This window comes from Bos grunniens, chromosome 10 (genome assembly GCF_055505025.1).
Source record: "Bos grunniens cultivar Pamir isolate PY7600 chromosome 10, Bosgru_T2T1.0, whole genome shotgun sequence".
In the NCBI taxonomy this organism is placed as follows: Eukaryota; Metazoa; Chordata; class Mammalia; order Artiodactyla; family Bovidae; genus Bos; species Bos grunniens.
This window is the reverse complement of record NC_141174.1, coordinates 98,093,038-98,116,208: the sequence shown is the minus strand read 5'-3', so window position 1 is coordinate 98,116,208 and position 23,171 is coordinate 98,093,038. Positions and strand designations below refer to the sequence as shown.

At 39.9% G+C, this 23,171-nt stretch overlaps 1 protein-coding gene across 4 annotated transcripts in view; it reads right to left on the bottom strand.

The window, feature by feature from the left end:
• Window positions 1–23,171, bottom strand: part of PGGT1B (protein geranylgeranyltransferase type I subunit beta) — a 54,561-nt gene extending 31,390 nt beyond the window's left edge. Inside the window, exons 1-3 of one of the 4 annotated variants that reach the window (XM_086323276.1) lie at window positions 23,024–23,171; window positions 12,429–12,551; window positions 12,055–12,192 (exon numbers count right to left, since the gene is read on the bottom strand). In XM_086323276.1, the coding sequence (XP_086179402.1) occupies window positions 12,055–12,061 (7 nt within the window). In that variant the 5' untranslated portion in view covers window positions 12,062–12,192; window positions 12,429–12,551; window positions 23,024–23,171. The remainder of the gene's footprint in view (window positions 1–12,054; window positions 12,193–12,428; window positions 12,552–23,023) is intronic. The other 3 variants (XM_086323277.1, XM_086323278.1, XM_086323275.1) reach the window with 3 other exon arrangements.

The following is a 23,171-nucleotide window of genomic DNA, read 5'->3' as shown; positions in this document are numbered from 1 at the left end:
GACACTGGTGGGAAAGGGTGGGGAGGTGGGAGGAAGGTTCCAGAGGGAGGGGACACATGCATACCTATGGCTGATTCATGCTGATGTATGGCAGAAACCAACACAATATTGTGAAGCAATTTTCCTTCAATTAAAAATAAGTTAGTTTAAAAAAAAATAAGTTTGGGGAAAAAAATCAAGCTGACTTAAAAACTGGTTCTGAGGTGAGGACCTAGTTTCACACCCCTTCTGACTGGTGCACGAGTAATCATAATTGGCTTCAGGCACTAGACACTGTAACAGGGCTTCCCTTGTGGCTCAGCTGGTAAAGGATCCACCTACAGTGTAGGAGACCCCGGTCCCATTCCTGGGTTGGGAAGATCTGCTGGAGAAGGGATAGGCTGCCCACTCCAGTATTCTTGGGCTTCCCTTGTGGCTCAGAAGGTGAAGAATCCACCTGCAATGTGGGAGACCTGGGTTTGAAACCCTGGAGAAAGGAAAGGCTACCCACTCCAGTATTCTGGCCTGGAGAATTCCATGGACTACACAGTCCATGGGATCAAAAAGAGTCAAACACGACTGAGTGACTCTACCTTTCACACTATTCAGTTTTATATCTCCTGAAATTCTTAGAATAGTAGCTAATACATTAATTCTCTGAGTAATCTAGGAAACTTCTTCCCTAAACTTAAAACTCTGCATGAAGAATCTTCCCCCATTAACAACAACAAAAAATTACTTAAAAATGAATACTATCTAAAGGTGATAATGATTTTGATGACCATGGTTCTCTTACTTTTGCTAAAGACTTTTAAATTGGTAGGGCTTCCCTTGTGGCTCAGCTGGTAAAGAATCCGCCTGCAATGAGGGAGACCTGGGTTTGATCACTGGGTTGGAAAGACCCCCTGGAGAAGGGAAAGGCTACCCACCCCAGTATTCTGCCTTGGAGAATGCTATGGACAGTCCATGTGGACATGACTGAGCGATTTTCATTTTCACTTTAAATTGGTAAGCCACTTAAGACTTGCTAATACATTGTGACTGAAATCGAAGAAAGTAGGGAAAACTGCTAGACCATTCAGGTACGACCTAAATCAAATCCCTTATGATTATACAGTGGAAGTGAGAAATAGATTTAAGGGCCTAGATCTGATAGATAGAGTGCCTGATGAACTATGGAATGAAGTTCGTGACGCTGTATAGGAAACAGGGACAAGGCCATCCCCATGGAAAAGAAATGCAAAAAAGCAAAATGGCTGTCTGGGGAGGCCTTACAAATAGCTTTGAAAAGAAGAGAAGTGAAAAGCAAAGGAGAAAAGGAAAGACATAGGCATCTGAATGCAGAGTTCCAAAGAATAACAAGAAGAGATAAGAAAGCCTTCCTCAGTGGTCAGTGCAAAGAAATAGAGGAAAAGAACAGGATGGGAAAGACTAGAGATCTCTTCAAGAAAATTAGAGATACCAAGGGAACATTTCATGCAAAGATGGGTTGATAAAGGACAGAAATGGTATGGACCTAACAGAAGCAGAAGATATTAAGAAGAGATGGCAAGAATACACAGCAGAACTGTACAAAAAAGATCTTCACAACCCAGATAATCACGATAGTGTAATCACTGACCTAGAGCCAGACATCCTGGAATGTGAAGTCAAGTGGGCCTTAGAAAGCATCACCATGAACAAAGCTAGTGGAGGTGATGGAATTCCAGTTGAGCGATTTCAAGTCCTGAAAGATGATGCTGTGAAAGTGCAGCCCTCAATACGCCAGCAAATTTGGAGAACTCAGCAGTGGCCAGAGGACTGGAAAAGGTCAGTTTTCATTCCAATCCCAAAGAAAGACAATGCCAAAGAATGCTCAAACTACCGCACAATTGCACTCATCTCACACGCTAGTAAAGTAATGCTCAAAATTCTCCAAGCCAGGCTTCAGCAATATGTGAACCATGAACTTCCTGATGTTCAAGCTGGTTTTAGAAAAGGCAGAGGAACCAGATATCAAATTGCCAACATCTGCTAGATCATGGAAAAATCAAGAGAGTTCCAGAAAAACATCTATTTCTGCTTTATTGACTATGCCAAAGTCTTTGACTGTGTGGATCACAATAAACTGTGGAAAATCCTGAAAAAGATGGGAATACCAGACCACCTGAACTGCCTCTTGAGAAATTTGTATGCAGGTCAGGAATCAACAGTTAGAACTGGACATGGAACAACAGACTGGTTCCAAATAGGAAAAGGAGTACGTCAAGGCTGTATATTGTCACCCTGCTTATTTAACTTATATGCAGAGTACATCATGAGAAATGCTGGGCTGGAAGAAGCACAAGCTGGAATCAAGATTGCCGGGAGAAATATCAATAACCTCAGACATGCAGATAACACCACCCTTATGGCACAAAGTGAAGAGGAACTCAGAAGCCTCTTGATGAAGGTGAAAGAGGAGAGTGAAAAAGTTGGCTTAAAACTCAACATTCATAAAACGAAGATCACGGCATCTGGTCCCATCACTTCATGGCAAATACATGGGGAAACAGTGTCAGACTTTATTTTTTTGGGCTCCAAAATCACTGCAGATGGTGACTGCAGCCATGAAATTAAAAGACGCTTACCCCTTGGAAGGAAAGTTATGACCAACGTAGATAGCATATTCAAAAGCAGAGACGTTACTTTGCCAACAAAGGTCCGTCTACTCAAGGCCATGGTTTTTCCTGTGGTCATGTATGGATGTGAGAGTTGGACTGTGAAGAAGGTTGAGCATCGAAGAACTGATGCTTTTGAACTGTGATGTTGGAGAAGACTCTTGAGAGTCCCTGGGACTGCAAGGAGATCCAACGAGTCCATTCCGAAGGAGATCAGCCCTGGGATTTCTTTGGAAGGAATGATGCTAAAGCTGAAACTCCAGTACTTTGGCCACCTCATGCGAAGAGTTGACTCATTGGAAAAGACTCTGATGCTGGGAGGGATTGGGGGCAGGAGGACAAGGAGACAACAGAGGATGAGATGGCTGGATGGCATCACTGACTCGATGGACTGAGTCTGAGTGAATTCCGGGAGTTGGTGATGGACAGGGAGGCCTGGCGTGCTGCGATTCATGGGGTCGCAAAGAGTCGGACACTACTGAGCGACTGAACTGAACTGAACTGAACTGAATACATTGTGAGTCATAAAAAGGCTCGTACCCTTTGACTTGGGAATGATGGACATGAATATCCACTCCAGTAACTTCGAAAATGAGATGATTATATGCGCAGAAACACTCAGGATAGTATTTTGATGATAAAAATTTTGAAGTGACACAAAAGTCCAATGTGTTAAATGTGTAATGTATTTTATCTACTCAAAGAAAAGCAATGTATCTACTCTACTCTACTCTATTAAAAGCATCTACTACTCTATTAAAAGCAATTATTTGGGAAAACTTAATAGTAACACAGAGAAATATACATGATCAAGTTAAGAGAAAAGCAGGATACAAAAATATATGTGTATTATGTTTATAATTAGGTGAAGTGTACTTATCATCAAAGCTTCAAAGGCAATAAACATTTTCTGGGACATGAATAAAGTTGAATTTTGTCTTTGTCACAAATTACCACAAACTTAGTAACTTAAACCAACACTCATTTATTGTCCCACAGTTCTGTAAGGTCAGAAGTCCAAGATAGGTTTCACCAGGTTAAAATACTTGTTTTATGTTGTAGGGCTACATTCCTTATTGGAGGTTCTGGGGAACAATCTGCCTCTGAGTTCATTTAAGGTTGTTTGGCAGAACCAAGTTCCTTGCAGTTGTAAGACTAAGGTCTCTATTCCCTTGCCAGATGTCAGCTAGGGCATGCCCTTACCTCCCAGAGGGCACTCTTGCCATTTCCTGCATCTGGGCCCCTGTATCTCAGAATACAGCAATGGGGCCCAAATCCTTCTCATGCTTAGAATCTCTCTAGTTTCCCCTTCTGCAGCATCTCTCTCTTGTCCTCCTTTCCTGCATTTTTCTCTTTTGTCTTCTGTAATAAGGGTTTATATGATTATACTGTGACTGTATGTATAACAACCATAGACAATCTCCATATTTTAAGATTAGCTAATTAGTAACCTTAACTTCCGGAGAAGGCAATGGCACCCCACTCCAATACTCTTGCCTGGAAAATCCTATGGACGGAGGAGCCTGGTGGGCTGCAGTCCATGGGGTCGCTACAAGTCAGACACGACTTCATTTTCACTTTCACTTTTCACTTTCATGCATTTGAGGAGGAAATGGCAACCCACTCCAGAAATCTTGCCTGGAGAATCCCAGGGACGGGGGAGCCTGGTGGGCTGCCGTCTGTGGGGTCGCACAGAGTCGGACACGACTGAAGCAACTTAGCAGCAGTGGCAGCAGCAACCTTAACTTCATCTGCAGCATCTGTAGTACCTAGATTAGTGCTTGACTGAATAACCAGGGAACAGGAATTATGGGGGGAGAGGAGGTGACATCTTCAGAATTCTGCCTAATACTCTTTCCATACTCCAAACTGGATATAACATTGTATTTTTTAAATTAAAAATAAATTATCCCTTCCTTACCAAGCTACGAGTGCCTTTATCTTTTTAGGGTCATTTGTTTTAATCCATCTTGAATTGGGTGAGGGGTAATGTCAAATGATATATTTTCCTAGGTCCTATATTTTATCTGAACCCTAAAATGTTTTACTATTATTATTTAAACTTTTTCAATCAGCTTTTCCTTTTTTCCCTTTGGACTGCCTTTTTAAAAGTTATCTTTTCAAGCTACTGATCCACTGACAGTTCTCTATGAAAATCAAATCCTATTTCTACTTTTGATGAAAGAAAGCTGATTCCATGTTTCAGGTCAGAGTTCATACTTCCCTTAAGAAACCTTCTGGAGCCCCCACTAAGTCAGTTTCATATCGAGGCTGATATATAGTAGGGGCTTAATAAAGCAACGTTTCTTTAAAATAAAAATATCTTTTCTTCCATTTTCAAAAGAGAGTACACATCATCATCTTAAAAAATTCATCAGGCCATTCTGTCTGGCTCCTGTCAAGATTTGTCTGCTACTGTGAATTCTTTTATAATACTAGTAAGCTTACTTATTTATGATAACTATTCAAGTACAAACATGCAATTTATTCCGAATTTACAACTGAGTGCATATTCAGGATAAAGTTTAAACTTCTTCGGAGGGTTTTAGATAGCGCCCTCCAATGTTCCTGTTCAATACTAGCAAATAAAATGTGGTCTGGCGGATGAACATTATTAAGTCTAGTTCGGAAAAATGTAGATGCTTTTGGGTCATAACCTCGGCCCACATCAAAACCCTCAGAGTAGGACCTGAACATTATAATACATATAAGAAAGAAAAATAATCCCTGCCTTATTACACAGTCAGAATTGAGAACCACTGATTTGGTGAATACATCCATAAAGTCAGACTAGTTTACCATGTTATATGGAAGTAGCTTAGACAGCTATGCATCATAAAAACCCAGATTACTTAACAAATGAAACTGGGTCAACAGAAAGAAAAAGGAGCAGCAGCAAAAATGGGCATATGAATGGGTGTAATATACACATGGGTATTTATGTGTGAGTATGTAGTTGTTGTCTAGTCACTAAGTCATGTCCACCTCTTTTGCAACCCCATGGATTGTAGCCCACCAGGCTCCTCCGTCCCTGGGATTCTCCAGGTGAGAATATTGGAGTGGGTTGCCATTTCTTCCTTCAGGGAATCTTCCTGAGCCAGGGATCAAACCCATATCTCCTGCATTGGCAGGTAGGTTCTTTACCACTTGGTCACCAAGGAAGGCCAAGTATGTAGAGAGATGTATTAAAGAATAAAACATGTTTAGCTATCAACCATAAAGAAAAACAATCCCTTTATCTGCATGCTTGCACATTAAAGATAAGTATTAAGCTACAAAGCTGACTTCTGCTTGATGACTGGGTCATATCTGACTTACAACTTAGGATTTGACTACTAAACTCAAAGAAACACCAGCCATGCCAAGCATCATAAAGACAATGTATTTAGATATTCTCTAAAAAGCAAAGAAACTCACAGAATGTAAAACTTTAATGAGAGTTTAAAAAGATTTTAGTCAGGAGAGTTACTTTGCTTTTCACAAGAAAGTGCAATTTGCCCTCTTTTAAAGAGAAAATTTTATTGAGACAAAATAAAAATACATAAAATATTATATTTAAATGCTTCCAATAAAAGATAACTCAAGCTAAAATATCACCAAATTACTAGTGGTGTTACGCTGCTTATATAATCCAAAACTTGTTTTGGTTATGTTCGTAACTTTCTAATTTTCATTTTCAAAGTTATGTTATTGCACTATGCAAAAAGAATTCAAGTGAATGTGGTGATTTTTTTAACGTAAAAGTAGACATTTACATTGTATGGCTATAGAAATAATTTCTCACAGGTCTCAAGAAACACAAGATTTCCTAGTAAAAGAACATATCTTATATGACTCCTGTTTCAGGATGTCAAGAAAGATCCACACAAGGTAAATAAAATATTATATAGCTTAAAAAATGTTTTTTTGTATCTATTTCCTAAATTCCACAGATTAGTTTTAGAATAGGACCTAGACCAGTTAAAGAGAAGGCAGGTGGGGGATTTTCTTTCATAGAGATTTGAAACTTAATAGCATTTCATCCAACAAAACAGTAAGCTGAGAATTTGGAACTGCAGGTGGGCTGTGAAAAGACTTGTGACATAGCATACCAGGTAGTGACTAAGGGCCGCTGCGGACATAAACCAACCCATGACTGGGACACTACCTTTACATAAAATTCTTGATCTACAATGCCTCCCAAACAAGTGTTCTATAATTTCTAAAATTTCTAACGCTCAGTTTAGCCACATGAAACTATACTTATATTTCCAGCATGTTGTTTAAAATAAAAAAAGGAAGCAAACTCACTGAAAGTCTACTAAAAAATTGAAATCATTGAACATTTTACATTTTAATATTAAACCACTTTATCTACATTTCCAAATACTTAATTCTAATTTTTATGAGCTCTATTAAGGAAGAGGTATCAGATTTATTTTCCTTTAAACACATAAGACAGCCTCAGAGTTCTCATGAAAAAATTCTTATCTCACAGAAAAATACACATGATAAAAAGAGCACTCGACGCACGGGATCAGTATAGGGAAAACTGAAAATGAGAAACAGAAAGCTGTATTCTAACTTTGTTTCTAACATTAACTAGTTATATTACCGTGGACAAATGACTACTCTCTCTGGATACTCTCTCTGGATCTTAACATCTACTTGTAAACTGATGGACTATAATATTCCTTGTTTTGTTCTAGCTCCAAAATTGTCTGGTTGTGCCCCTGGTCAGAGAGGGTAACGAAGTCGCCAGGCTGATTCCTGGTGTTTCCTAAATACTTGCTGACATTGATGAGAAGGGCCCCAACCCTCCAATGGTCTGACCGCACACTTATTACTAGGATACCACTGGGATCTTTACACTCCTAGGATTAAATGGAAGGCCAGGGGTAATTGTGATTAAATATTTACAAGGTACTTAATTGCCACACAGGACAGTTTCCACAAGGGACTATATATTTTCCCAGTATAGCAGCATGGGGACCTGGAGTCAGAAGCCAGGGATTCCAGTCTGACTCTGTCACTGACATCTGTGTGTGACCTCGGGCAGGCCTCTCACTCACTTTTCCTTTCAATGTCTGCCCGACTTCTGGGAAAGGCAGACTGAGGGAAGAACAATGTGATGATGTATTTGAAAACTACAAAGTATTAAATAATGCACTGAATTGTTCCTGCCAGTAGCAAAATGTCAATATTTGTGTACAGTCATATAAATTGGCTTAGTTTTTATTTGTGTTGTGTTTTAAAGAGAGGCTGAGATAAAGATTTCTTAACTCAAATTTTTAAAATACAGAATTTTTATTGTCAGCATTCAAACAATGCAGAAATATAGAATCCAACAAAAGTACCTTATCCAGCCATCCCCTACCTCTGTTCTCATCTCCTTCCCCCTCCACAAAGGCTGTCTATGCATGCTTTTGGAGCTTTTCCTATACACTGATGTTAACAGATTATTAAAACAAAACACCCCTGTACATGCTGGTATTTATCATTTAACTGCATCTGATGAACAGTGTCATGTAAGTACATACACAGATCTACCTCAATCACCTTACTGCGGGGGAGTACTCTTTACTGGCCTACAGCTGATTTAACTGTTTCATTTTCGGCGGATACTTACTGTTTCTGACGTATTACTATAACAAACAATGCCAACACATCCGTCTACACAGAGTTCTGTGCACATGTACTAGGTTCCTGAGGTTAGCAACAACTTACCACTAACCTGGAGGCTTTAAACAACAGAAATGTATTAACAACAGAAATGTATTCTCTCGTATAGCCCAGGAGTTCAAAATCAAGTTGTCAGCAGGTTGGCTCCTTCCGAGGGCTCTGAGGCAAAGCCCGGTGTATACCCGCTCTGAGTTTCTGGTGGACCCACCCTGAGCTCTGCGTCTGTCTTCACATGGCCTGTCCTCCGTGAGTAGCTCCCTTCCGTTCTCTCTGAAGGACACCAGTCACTCTTCTTGAGCTCCTTACCCTAATTATGCTTCCCAATTATGCTTCCAAATGCAGTCACCCTCTGAGGTTCTGGGTGCATATGCCTTTGGGGGACCATTATTTAATTAGATACAACACACACAAGGACAGGTGAGGGCAAAGAGTCACACTCCTAAAATGCCCTTCCAAAGGTTACAATTTTTACTTCCACCAACAGAGTATTAAAGTGCTCCTTTCCCCACATTCTTACCAACTTTTAAAACCTTTTCAGTAAATTGATGTGTTAGGTAAAAAATAATGTTAATATTCTTGTTTCTACGGCATCTCCCTAATTTCTAGTATCAGTCGATCCTCTTTTCATGTATTTAATGACTATATGTACTTCTTTTGTGAAGCACCTATTCACAAATTTTGTCATTTTCTAAGTGGCAGTGTGTCATCTTTTCCTCAATCTTTTAACAACTTCTTACAGTTTTGGTATGAATATTTTGCCTAGTATATACAGTGGCACAATTTCCTCCAAGTCTGTTATTTATCCAACTTTATCTTTCCCTATGTCACATTTAAAAATATTTATTTAATCAAATCTGCCAAAATTTTCCTTTATGGTCTCTGGGTTCTGTTTAACACTTTTAAGATTTTTGAGTCCCCTAGGATTTTATGTGATACCACAAAGTAGAACAAATAGAGAGTTATGAGTAATAGAAAGCATTCTATTCAGCTTGCAAATGCCCTATAAATGTGAAAATATTTGAGGAGCTACAGGATGCTGTAGGCTAAATGTGAAAATACAGAAAAGAAAAAAAATAGGAAAAGGTATAAGTCATTTACAGTCCAACAATTGCTGATATGCAGTGATGCACTACACATGAGAAGAGAAAAAAAAATCTAAGACAGGTTCATTCATTGCCCTCCAGAAGTCTACAATTCAGACATAAGCAAAAATATTTTAAGCAACAGTTAAGCAGCAATGATTGAAAAAGTAAAAAATTAGCAATGGGCTTCAATTTATGAAGTACATGGAGTTGAAAGTACAATGGGAAAGAGAATTCTGATGGATGTCAAAAGAGATGGTAAATACACCCGAATTCAAAAAAATTTTAAACTTTCATCAAAGTATAATAAACAGTTTAATGAACTTCTTCAAAGTAAACTTACCTGTATAGCCAGCTCTCTGCTCAGGAAAAAGTACATGACCAGCACCAAGAAGCCCATCCTGCTTCCTTCTTGGCACTCCCCAAAGGCTCAGGTTGGCTTTACTGACATTTTTACTTTGTATTAATAGAATAATATACTATATATTTCTTTATCACAAAATATGTTTGTGACATTCATCCAAATTTTTGTATGTAGGTCTAAACTGCCCTTTCCCATGACTGTACAGTGATCCAGCGTGTGAATTCCAATACATCACTGATCTGCAACACCAATGATGGGTAGTTTGCATATTCCTACTCTGGGCTCCTGTGAAAAATACTGCTATGAATGACCATTCTAGTACATATCTTTTGGAGAACACATTTTTTCATTTCTGGTTGGGTACATACTGCTGCTATTGCTGCTAAGTCACTTCAGTCGTGTCCAACTCTGTGTGACCCCACAGACGGCAGCCCACCAGGCTCCCCCGTCCCTGGGATTCTCCAGGCAAGAACACTGGAGTGGGTTGCCATTTCCTTCTCCAATGCATGAAAGTGAAAAAGGAAAGTGAAGTCGCTCAGTCGTGTCCGACTCTTAGCGACCCCATGGACTGCAGCTCACCAGGCTCCTCCGTCCATGGGATTTTCCAGGCAAGAGTACTGGAGTGGGGTGCCGTTGCCTTCTCTGGGGTACATACTAGGGAGCAGAACTGCTGTCACAGAATGCACATTTGTTGCGTTTTAGTAAATTTGTAAATTTAGTAACTTTGTTGTGTTTTAGTAAATACTGCCAAACAGTAACTATAAAATAGTTACAGTTGTGCAACATTCTCATCAACATTTGTTATTTTCCACCTCTCATTTTGGTCATTCTAGTGAGTGCACAGCTAACATAATTATCAGAGATAACGTGACAGTTTCAGATGACAGTTGGCAAGGCTCTTGCAATAGAAGATCAAATAATGAGAAAAGTAAGAAGCCTTCAAAAAGAATATAGTATTAATTAGCTCAATCATGAAGCCAGCAAACAGTCTTTAAAGGCAGATAAAAATATAAAAGAAAGTAGGAAGCACAATGAAAAAAGAGACTACTGTTCTGATAATTGTAACCTATAGCATGGGTTTCCTACATTTCTAGAGGAACCATAGCTATTTTATTCCAAGGAAATTAAGTATCATAAGTAATGTCTAAAAGTAATATATTTTAGCAAAAACTTCCTATAGAATAGCTTTGCTATATACCACAGTGTAATTTCCTATCTGTATTATGTGAAATATATTTAGGAAACACCAATTTATAATTAGGACATGCACTGTTAATAAACAAACAAAAATTACACATAATCTGTAACAAAACTACCTTACATCTGTTTAATATTAATATCTAACTTTTTAAAAAATTTCAGACTTTCACTCAGACTAGTGAAAAAAAAAATTCTGATTAAAAAGGAAAATACAAATTACTTCCATTTTGCAGGTGACTAGAAATTAACCTCACCTTAGCCACAAGCTCCTAGAGAACGAGAACCATATCTCATAGTTTACAACAGTCCCTCTGTACAAGTTTAGCAGAGTATTCTTAGCAGAACATTCAATAAATACTACTCAGCAAGATGTTAGAATCTATACTCTTCAGTATATCACATATGCTGCTTCATGTCATTGGTGAAAAATGATTAGATATTTATATCAGAATTCTGAAAGATCTAAAACTGCCTAATCATTTTTTAACAAGAATTCATTAATAGGCAAAGACTTTTTAAAATTATAAACAAATACTACAAACTTCAAGAATAATAAAGTAGAAAGCTCAAACTATGTCCAATGGCATCTGCTAATAGATCAAAGCTCTTTCTTTCTAAATAAAGCTTTGGTTTATTATTTCCCCACAGCTTACCTGGGTGAGATTATTCCAACCAATGAACCACATCATTAAATTATAAATGCTGACTTATAAAAGAAAGGTAAGCAGTGATCATACATAAGAAGTACGTGACTTTCTGGGAGTTTATTTGGGCTTGATCTAATCCAACTCAATGTTAGCATTTCTAACATTTGTAAGTTAAATCAGTATTCGATTCTTTAAACTTAATGGAGTGAACAACAGAATTTATAAAACTTGTGTGTATTTAGCTGATCAGTAATTTATGAATTCTGATAACTAATTGATCAAATACATCAAGTTTAAGAAGCATGAAAACGACTGAAGTGTAACCAGGAGTTCTAAGAAACCATTAAAGAAGCACTAATGGAGCATTAGCGGGAAATGGTTAAGAGGCTGGAATGAAACCTTTTGATGGCGAGTTTTTTTTCAGTGAAGAGATAAAAAGAATGGCTGAGAATGAAAAACAGAGTGAATGCTACAAAACTAACCAAACATAAATGTGGAATACAAGTCGTCGAGCAGCAGCTGTCAGGGTGGACGTGCACAGCAGGATGGTGCACAACCGCGAATCCCCGTTCAATCTCTGAGCAGTCTTCGCAAGGCACGATGCCTACCTTGGTCAGCACCTTGCTCAAACAGAAAGGGAGTGTCGTATTACAAGGAAAACGCAGATGAACAAAATACTGGGTTGGCCGAAAAGTTTGTTCGTGTTTTTCTGTAGGATGTCACGAAAAACCCGAACGAACTTTTCAGCCAACCCAATATGATAATGGTTTGTGAATACACGAAGATTTTCGAGTCCAACACACGTGTTACGCTAGGTACAGCTAGTCACACTAAAAATAAAATGCTAAAAACTCACTCACTGTCTTCTGTGGGAAGGACCTGCAGGGAGTAAATCCACTCTATTATATCATCCTTGTTCACCACATCTAAGGAGTCCAACATATCCAGCCCAGAGAGTGCGAAAAATGCAATAGTCAACCTAAAAAGAAAAAAATATAAAATTCCATCTTATCAAACCAATGAAGTCTTTCTGTTTCAGAAAAATAATAAACTCATTCTAACTTTACAATAATTTAAATGATAGCCCCAACTTGTGAAAACAGAAAAACCCAATTTAGTTTTATAATTTAATAATATCAATCAAATCTTTGTTTTAATTTCTAATAAAGGGATGTTTAAGGCTTAAGAACTCAATGCTACTCATCTGAAGTATACATGAATTCACTGAAGCCAGGTTATGAGCAACCTAAAGGCTAGAAGTAGAATTGAGAAAGAATTCCATGCACCTACTCAGTATATATAAGGCCAAAAGGATGGAAAATATATACTAATCTCAATTTTCACTGATTCGCTAACAGCAATTTATCAGTTCAGTTGCTCAGTCATGTCTGACTCTTCGCCACCCCATGGGCTGCAGCACGCCAGGCTTCCCTGTCCATCACTCCCGGAGCTTACTCAACTCATGTCCATTGAGTTGATGATGCCATCCAACCATTTCATCCTCTGTCATCCCCTTCTCCTCCTGCCTTCAATCTTTCCCAGCATCAGGGTCTTTGCCAAGGAGTCAGTTTTTCACATAAGGTGGCCAAAGTATTGGAGTTTCAGCTTCAGCATCAGTCCTTCCAATGAATATTCAGGACTGATTTCCTTTAGGATTGACTGGTTTGATCTCCTTGAAGTCCAAGGGACTCTCAAGAGTTTTCTCCAACACCACAGTTCAAAAGCATCAATTCTTCGGTGCTCAGCTTTCTTTATAGTCCTGCTCTCATATCCATACATGACTACTGGAAAAACCATAGCTTTGACTAGATGGACCTTTGTTGGCAAAGTAATGTCTCTGCTTTTCAACATGCTGTCTAGGTTGGTCATAACTTTCCTTCCAAGGAGCAAGCGTCTTTTAATTTCATGGCTGCAGTCACCATCTGCAGTTATGCTTATACCTGGTGCTTAATTTTTAAGGATGTTAGAATAAATCTATCATTATTCAAATTTGTTTATAAATAATGTGACCCCTTGCGAAAAAAGGGGGAACAAGGAACACTAAAAATGCAAATGCATTGTAACTCCCATTTCCTAGAAATGAACAGTCTTTGAGAAATGGAACACTCTAAAGCAAAATCCTTCCCCTCCAAGATTGTGCACTAACTCAGAAAGCTAAACCCGTACTCTCACATAAAAACTGGTCCCCGCAGTGGCTGCTTTTTACATGAAGAGTTTGTTACATATATAGTTCCTTTCCTGTTGAGATGCATTCTATGGTATTGTCTGATTGAACATGGTTATCTCATTTCCACATTCTAATAATTCCTATGACTAACACTGACAAACTAGGACTTCAAATTATCTGGTCTAAAGTCTTCTCGCAGAGCCACTCCATGCATTCTATAACCTTTTATAGAGATTCCAAGGGAAAATTAAGCCTTAACGCACTAAGGCAATCACTATATATAATTAACTTCTCTCCTCTGCATTTAGAATGGTATTATTAATTTTAGGAGAAATGGAAAAACAGTCATTCATTTTTTTAAAGGGTATAATTCTCTCTCTAATCCCTGGTTGAAAAGGCTGGCATCCATTAGATAACAGGAGGAGAAATCAGAGAGCAATTTAATTCCAACCAAAGCTTTAATTCCAACCAAAAAATTAAAACTAGTGAGATACTGGTATACTCAAGAAGACACTCTGGGAGACTTACATTATCTAGAGATTGGAAAGTGGAAAGTGAAAGCCACTCAGTTGCATCTGACTCTTTGCGAACCCATGGACTATACAGTCCATGGACTTCTCCAGGCCGGACTACTGGAGTGGGTAGTTTATCCCTTCTCCAGGGGATCGTCCCAACCCAGACTTGAACCCAGGTCTCCCACATTGCAGGTGGATTCTTTACCAGCTGAGCCAAAAGGGAAGCCCATTGAGAGATTATTATTATGTATTAGGCACTGACCTGGAGAAGGAAATGGCAACCCACTCCAGTGTTCTTGCCTGGAGAATCCCAGGGACAGAGGAGTCTGGTGGGCTGCCGTCTATGGGGTCCCACAGAGTCGGACACAACTAAAGCGACTTAGCAGCAGCAGCAGGCACTGACCTAGAAAATTTCTCATTATTATCTCAGTTTAATTCCAACAAGTCACTGAGATCCACTTGAATTAGAGAGGTGATTTATCTGAGTAAGATCAGGAATAAATGAAGGGGAGTAGAACCCCTTTATGTGGGAAGCAGTAGTTGAGAGCTCAGATCTGCAGTCAAATGAGCTAGCTTCAAATCCTCGGTTGGCCAATTTCCATCCATCTGTAATGTGGTTAAGTTACCTAACCCTTTCTAAGTCTTTTCTAAGTCAGCTTCCTTACCTGTAAATCATTGTACTTCACACAGTTATTGTGCTTACCTGCTCACAAGCAAGCACTAAATAAATGGAAGCTACTGCTATTGGTATTTCCTGATCTGAAGGGACAGCGCTAACATTCACCGTCTTAACACTACAGGCCTTTTCACTGGTTGGCAATCTCCACCACCCCCACCCCCAACCACTCTTCTCTAAAACCAAATGCTTTAGACGTGGGGAAAATTTCTACCTAACAGTACCCACATTTGAAAGTCACTTCACTTGATGAAAGTTATGTTTCATGAGATAAGGTCTGCCTTGTGCATGATATGCAGTCAAATAATTTACAGAATTAACTAACAAATAAAGGACCTGCAATATTACATCTAACCCTCCTGGAGAGCTATCATTGGGTTCAGTTTTGCTGAAATCTATAAAGTGAATGACTACAGTCAGGTAAAATAAGGCATCTAATAATTTAGTTTATTAAATCATTACTATGTGCTCAGTCACTTCAGTCGTGTCCAACTCTTTGTGACCCCATGGACTATCTAGCCCACCAGGCTCCTGGAGTGGGCTGCCGTACTCTCCTCCAGGGGATCTTCCTGACCCAGGAACTGATCCTGCCTAGCCCGCATTGCTGGCAGAGTCTTTAAGCAAAATGAAGAGAGATGTAAGTGAGAGACAACGTGAAGACGTTGAGAGAACAATGATCTTCCCGTTACTAAAATATGTTACAGAAAAATGTAAACAAGGGGCTGTAAAAATAAGTAGGTATTATTTTTTAAATTAAAAGCAGAAGTCATCCAGTCCATCTCTTTCGTTTTCTAGCTCAAGATAATAAAATCCAAAAAACTCAAGTAACTTACTTCAGATTTCAGTGCTGGATCACCAACAGAAACTGCTGAGGGGCTCTGAGTCAAAGGCGTGTTTCTCAAGTATGGCGCAACTGGAATCGGCGTAAAGACAAACACCACACCAGCAGCAAAACCTGGAGGCCGAGACCTCACTACACAGCAAAGAAATCAGAAATCCTAGACGGAAGGCAGGGTCTGGCACCTGGGGCTTGGGTGAGTGGGGATGGGAAGCAGTGAGCTTCTCAGGTGACTCTAGTGGGCAGCAAGGCTTACAGAAGCACAGTGATGTGCACTGGGCCAACACTGCTCCCCAGCGGCCATTCTGAAGACAGTTTGGTTCTCATCACTAGAGAAGGGTGCTCCTGCTACCCAGTTGGTACAGTGGGGTGCGCTGCTATGATGCACAAGACAGGACCATTCAGAAAAGAACTATCTGGACCAAAATGTCAAAAGTGCTGAGGTCTAGAAACTCTGCCCTCAAGTCTTACGGTTATCTGCATGCAAGTGTTAACTGAGTCTTTTTTAAAATTATACTTGTACTATGGTATGGAAATCAGTCATCTGATGGTAAACTATTTTAAAACCTTGTATACTTATTAAAGGCTTCTTAAAGTCCAGCATTTTCAACCCATAGCACTTTAGACTAAGGTTTATAGGATTAACAGCACTATAGTGAAAAGACTGTTTATCAAATTTAGCATCCAGCAGTGGCTGGCAGAATAGAACCAAGAAGCCTTTGGAGCAAACATCCAGCCTTCCTCTAAGATAAGATAATAAGAAAATATTCTTTTGGGGACCATACTAGAGTTCTCAAGTAGTCCTAAAACTCTGAGAGCGAGATAATTAAATAATTCCTAGGGAATAACAAGGAATTCTGGGCTGGGGGCCTCTGGGAGAAATAATGTGAGGTCTTATGGTGCCTGGGGTAGAGACCATCAGGCAACCTGTCTTGGTGCAGGCATCTAGAGGGGTGACTGTGCCAGTACATGCTCCTAAGATGAGGCCAGCAAAGTGCTTTTTACTTTATTACTTCTTCAGAGTGCATCTGTCTGTTTTCTTCCTTTCTTCTTTCCCCCAGAATTGAACTCTGAGTCTGTAGCCTGAAAAATCAAAGTAAGCCATGTCTTCCTGCCCGTTCTCCTACTCTGAACATTACATATAAAAAGTTTAATCTTACATGGATGAAGAAGTAACATCTCCACCCCACTCCCCCTGAGCCTGATCAAGTTCCTTCACCAGCAGATCAATTTGCAGGTAAGAGACATGAACTAAATGATGCTTCCAAAAGGCCTCACATTTTTTAGACTTAAGAACAACTGTTTTCAGGCTTAGAAAACAGCACAAAACAAGTAAGAATTAAATAAAACCAAAAGAAAAAAGGAAAAACATTCTGTGCAGTGGGGGGAAAAAATTCTAGCCATACTATAATTTGACTCTTGAATACAAGCTTGAACTGCCTGGGTCCACTTATATGCTGATTTTTTTCCCAGTAAATACGTACTACAGTGTACTACACACAATCTGAAGTTGTGGAACCTCTGGTAAGGAGAGCCTGACCTCTGATATTCCACTGCACACCCTGGGCCCCAAGCCCAAAGTTGCTCAAGGATCAGCTGTGATATGATTTTCCTATGCTACTATCTGAGTATTGTACCATCAGGTCAGAGCAAGTGAACGATCATTTGGGGTATACCAGGAACACTCACTTATGGGAGTTAGGGATCAGGGCTTCCCTAATAACTCAGTTGGTAAAGAATCCGCCTGCAATGCAGGAGACCCTGGTTCTATTCCTGGGTCAGGAAGATCTGCTGGACAAGGGATCGACTACCCACTCCGGTATTCTTGGGCTTCCCTTGTGGCTCAGCTGGTAAAGAATCCACCTGCAATGTTGGAAGATCTGGATTGGATCCCTGGGTTGGGAAAGATCTCCTGGAGGAGGGAAAGGCTACCTACTCCATTATTCTGGCCTGGAGAATCTCATGGACTATATAGTCCACAGGTTCACAAAGAGTTGGACACGACCGAGCGACTTTCACTTTCTTTTCACGGGAGTTGACTAGATTCTCAAATTTTGGGTCACTTGCTCTGCTACTTTATAGTACAAATTTCTTTACTGACATCTACCAGCATCTTCAACAATAGACTGCATTCCTGGCTAGATCTAAGGTGGGGCTATGGCCAAACCAGGGCTTTCCTGGTGGCTCAGTGGTAAAGAACCTGCCTGCCAATGCAGGAGACTCAGGTTCGATCCCTGAGTTGGGGAAGATCCCTCGGAGAAGGAAATGGCAACCCCTTCCAGTGCTCTTGCTGGGAAACCCCATGGACAGAGGCACCTGGCAGGCAGGAGTCCATGGGGTCACAAAAGAGTCAGACACAAATTAGTGAGGACAACAACATGGCCAAAATCATGCTGCCGAAGAGCTCTTAATTATAAAAGAACAGTTACATTAAGAAACAGAAGCACCACTGCTGATAAAATTAACAGTGGAAATGGAGAGTCTGGTAGTATACATTAGAAACAATCATGAAGTTAAAATACATAGTACATAGAAGCACCAATAAATAATTATGAATGAATGGTAGAAAGATTTGTGATTTCCAGAATTTTAAGCTGATTCTTCATTCATAATATCTTGAAACAGTAATTTTCAAGATATTGAAAATATCTTGAAATATTTTCAAGGTATTAAAATATTTCAGCCTATATTTTACGCTGAAATATAGGCCTATAAATTGACTATTTATAGTCAATATTGGTCAATTTATAACTACAAATTATAATAGTTAGCTATAACTATAATAGCTCAGCCTATAAATATAATAGCTATAAATATATAGCCTATAACTATAATAGCTCAGCCTATAAATATTTTCAAGAACAGTCACACATTTTTGGAATTAACATGCAAAATAAAATTTCTCCTGCAAACTAATTTTTAATAAGAAATGTTTACTGAATATCCACTACAGACTAGAAGTGAAATTCATGTCTGACTCTGCGACTCCATGGACTATATACACAGTCCATGAAATTCTCCAGGCCAGAATACTGGAATGGGTAGCTATTCCCTTCTCCAGGGGGATATTCCTAACCCAAGGATTGAACCCAGGTCTCCCGCATTGCAGTCAGATTCTTTGCCACTACAGACTAGATGTCATGACAAAAATAAATAAGACAAACATCCTAAACTTAAGCAGGTTAAATTTGTGGGGAAAATTACGAAGTACCTATATCCTTCTGCCTCTTGTTCTCTAGTTGGCAGTTTCAACCCTAGAATTCTGGGATTCCTCCTTCCTTCTTCATCCTCTCCTTTCTATTCCTATTTCTGCTATCCCAGGACCTGGCTCCTGGATGACTGCAACAGCTTCAGTCACTATTGATGACTCTGGTTCTGGTCTTGTCCCACTTAATATAATAACCTATCTAAAGTCTAGCGATCACTCTGAAATGCTTATCTAACCAGAAGACCCACTGCTTGGCAACTTCCCATCACTCACATGATATTTAGTTCCCAGTTTCTTGACATGGCAAAGTCCATACCTACCCCTCCATACTAAATTCTGACCATACCTGCCTAACATTTTGAAACACTATTAAGAGAACTGACTGACGACACTCTGGTCAACACTCGCCTATCTATCTTTATTGTCTTTATCGTCCTTTTGCCTATTATCCACCCACCTACATGAAAACTCAACACATTTAATATTTAGCTCCAGGGTTACCTTTTTCCAAGAAGCCTCAGACTAGACTCTTCTCTGAGCCTCTCTTTGGGTGGAATTACACAGGTGCTTCCAGAATGCCCTGTGACGATCACAACCTTTGTGTGAACAAACTCACAGAGGGGCAGCAGGGGTCGGCAGCCTCAGCCTCACCTGGGAGCCTGTTGCAACCGCAGCATCTTAGACCCCGCCCAGACCTACACCCTGAGAATCTGCATTTTGACAAGACCCCCAGGTGAGTCACATGCACGTTAGAGCTGGGGCGCACTGCTGTAACCACCTGTTTGTACTCTTCTTTCTTCTATTAGGCAAACTGTCTCAAATTTTAGTGGGCATGAGAGCCACCTGGGATGCTTACTATGCTGCTAGACTCCCAAGCCCATAAGAAAGTCCGACGAAGCAGATCTGGGGAGGGGCCTCAGGTATATGTCTTTTTATAAGCACCCCATTATCACTGATTGAGAGACACACTGTCAGACTGTGATATACTTCAGATAAGGGAGGGAACCAAAGGACAAAGAAGTTTGTAGGTGGCTAAGTGGTGACATCACAGGATACACAGGGGATATGGAGGACACCAGAATAGAAAGACTTTGTAAATGTCTTAGAAACAAAACAAATTGTCTAAACCCTTCTAGAAGAGCTGGATCTGTAAAAATAACAGACTATGGTCAATATTTTGCTTCTCAATTTAAAAAGACCTATTTTAATGCCCACTGCCCAAATACAAATGACAACAATATCACATAACCAAAAAGCTCTCTAAACCATTCATGAAAAGAAACCTGCTCACTGATAAAGCTCACAATCCAAGGCCTATATTCACCTGAGTTAACTAGTAACTACCACTTTTCAGAAGATAAAAGAAAAACCTGAGTGAACCTTTTAATTTTCATAAAGCCACTATTAGAAAAATAAAATAAAAATAAAAGTATTCTATTGGTCAGGCTAAAAGAGAGAGAGAAATGATTTTACCAAAACGATGTGTCAGAAAATGAGAGTCTAAATGTCTAGTTCAATAGTAGCCTTCCCAGGAGTCAGCTGCTTCCTATCTATCAGTAAAAAGAAGTGAACACAGGAATACCTGAATCGTAGGTTCCAGGGGTCCCCAACCTCTAGGATCTAACACCTGATGATGTGAGTTGAAGCTGATATCATAATGGGAATAAACTGCACAATAAATGTAATGTGCTCGAATCCTGCACCGCCCTCCCCACTCCTCTCCGTCCACGGAAAATCGTCTTCCACGAACCTGGTCCCTGGTGCCAAACAGCTCGGGTACTGCTGCTTTACACCATATCCTCATACCCAGGCATATGGCAGCCCCTCAATAAATGCTTGTGAAATTTAACTACAATACCAGCTAACAGTTATGACTTAGTTAACACGCTGTTTTATCTTAAGTAAAAATTTTGTGACTGGGCACCTTTGCTTAAAAAGTTGAAGCTTCTTTCACAAGCATCTTAAAGTCAATTATGAATCACATACACCACAAAAGGATTTAATGCTGAACTAAGGATAGTAAAAAGTTTGAATCAAGAAATACTGAAAAACTGCTAAAAAATCACTACAAAAACCAGTATGTGCAGAGTATCTTAAATGTGGTTATTAACTGAGCCATTAAAAAAATCCAAAGTGATTAGGTAACAAACATGAAGCATAAAAAGAATATAATTAATATTTCTTTACTAGCACATTATATTACATATCTGTTATCTAATACACAATGCCTGGTGTAAATTCTAAGATTATATGGTTATTAAATCAATTGAAGTTAATTGTTTAATAAGATAATTTTTGCTGCTTTACTTATGCTACGAGCAAGATTAGAGTTTACTGCCAATATACATTAGTCTATATGGTTTTGTCCTTGCTGAATTTTAAAGAGATCAAACACAGTGGCATTTTGAAAAAGCAACACAGACCTGTGGTAGCTACAAGCAAAGCTCAACTGTTCAACAGTCAAAACAGGATGACATTTTTTAATTCAAATGCCTTAAATTCACATAAAATTAATCATCATAAACTGTGATTTACCAGTATATTTCTAAACATCCCAATCAATTGAGTTTTGGAAATGCTAATTTAATTTAGGTCAAAACATAGGCTCTACTAGTCAGTCAATGCACAGGGATGGAGAAAGGAATATAAATGATGCTTCACTCCTTCTTTAGCAAAAATCTGCTCATCTTTCAGGGCTAAGCTCAGAATGACTACTGAACAAAATTATGTACTTATTGTCTGCCTTTAGGCCAGATTAGTCAAGGATCTAGTGCAATGCTGTCCAGCAGGACTTTTTGAGATGACGGAAATGTTGAAACACAAAAACCACATGCCAATGTGGTGACTGAGCACTTGAAGTGTGGTAGCTACTGCAAACAGAGGAAGTGATTTTTAAGTTTTATTTAACTTTAATTCAAATTTAAATATCCAAATGTGGCTACCAAATTGGATGAAGCAGTCCAGGTGTTACAGAAGTAAACAAGAAAGACAAAAACTGTGCCTTCCTGAAGTCTACAATCCTGTGTGAAAGATATTAAATCAATCAATCAATATATAATTTCAGGTGGTGACTGGAAGTAGTCTCTTTTGGAAAGGGTGATTAGGGAAAGTCTAAAGAAATCTGGTTTAGGAACCTATTGAAAGCCCTATTGAAACTGCCTGCGTGTCTTGTTCAGCTGTCCTCCAGCACCTATATAATATTTCTTGACCGTGTATGCAGAAGTAATCTATAAAACTTCCCAAACTGACCCAGTCATGAAAGGGTCAAACCGTTTAACCCCAGGCTCAGTTAAGAAAACACGGAAAGAGATCAGAGCAAAACCAATCTGCCTTCTCTTCCAAGCCAGTGCAAGGCATCTTTGGAATCTTACTTTGAAATACAGGAATGCAGAGCAAAGATCGCCTCCTCCTCTCGTTCTTCTCATCCCGATTTATACTCTGAATGGCTAATTCAGTTTCTTAGCCTCTGCCAGATCACAGTCCTCAGACAACCCTAACTCACAATACTACTGCAAATCAAACTTTAACAGGCTGCTCCAACCAATACTGCACCTTGTACGCCAATCCTTAGACTTATAATCCTGGAAAGTTCTTATCTACGGAAACCTTAGAGGCTCTCTGCCGCTCCTATACATTGAACGCCTTACAGACATTCAATGAAGAGTTAATGACCTTACGGAGGCAAAGGAAGCACTGGAGATTATTAGTTAAAATAACGATAACAAATACTCTTTTTATACTCCGAAGTGAGGCCAAGTGACTCACAGGCTCGGGGAAGCAGCTCAGAGTTGATACGAAAAAATGTTTGGGAAGTGAAAAAGGGCGGAACCTGAAGATTCCAAAAGCCCGCGACTTCCAGCTCGTCCCAGCCCTCTCGCCTTAGCTCGCGGGAGCAACGGGGACCGCACCACGGCCCGGGAGGCGAGGCAGTACCCAGTGGGCGGCGGCGCAGCCCCCTGCGGGCGCCCACTAAGCCGCCAAGCTCCGCAGCGTCTTTCGGGGGGCCGGGCCCCGTGTCGGCCCCGCTGACTGTGAGCTACCGATTACCTGCTGGTCTCGAGCGAAGAGTAGCGCTCAGGCAAAACCTGGAGGCAGCGCTGGAAGAACCGCACGTGCCGGTCTCGCAGGAAATCCAACCGCTCTCCCTCTCCGCTCCCCGTCGGCCGCTCATCCTGCGTGGCCGCCATACTGCTAC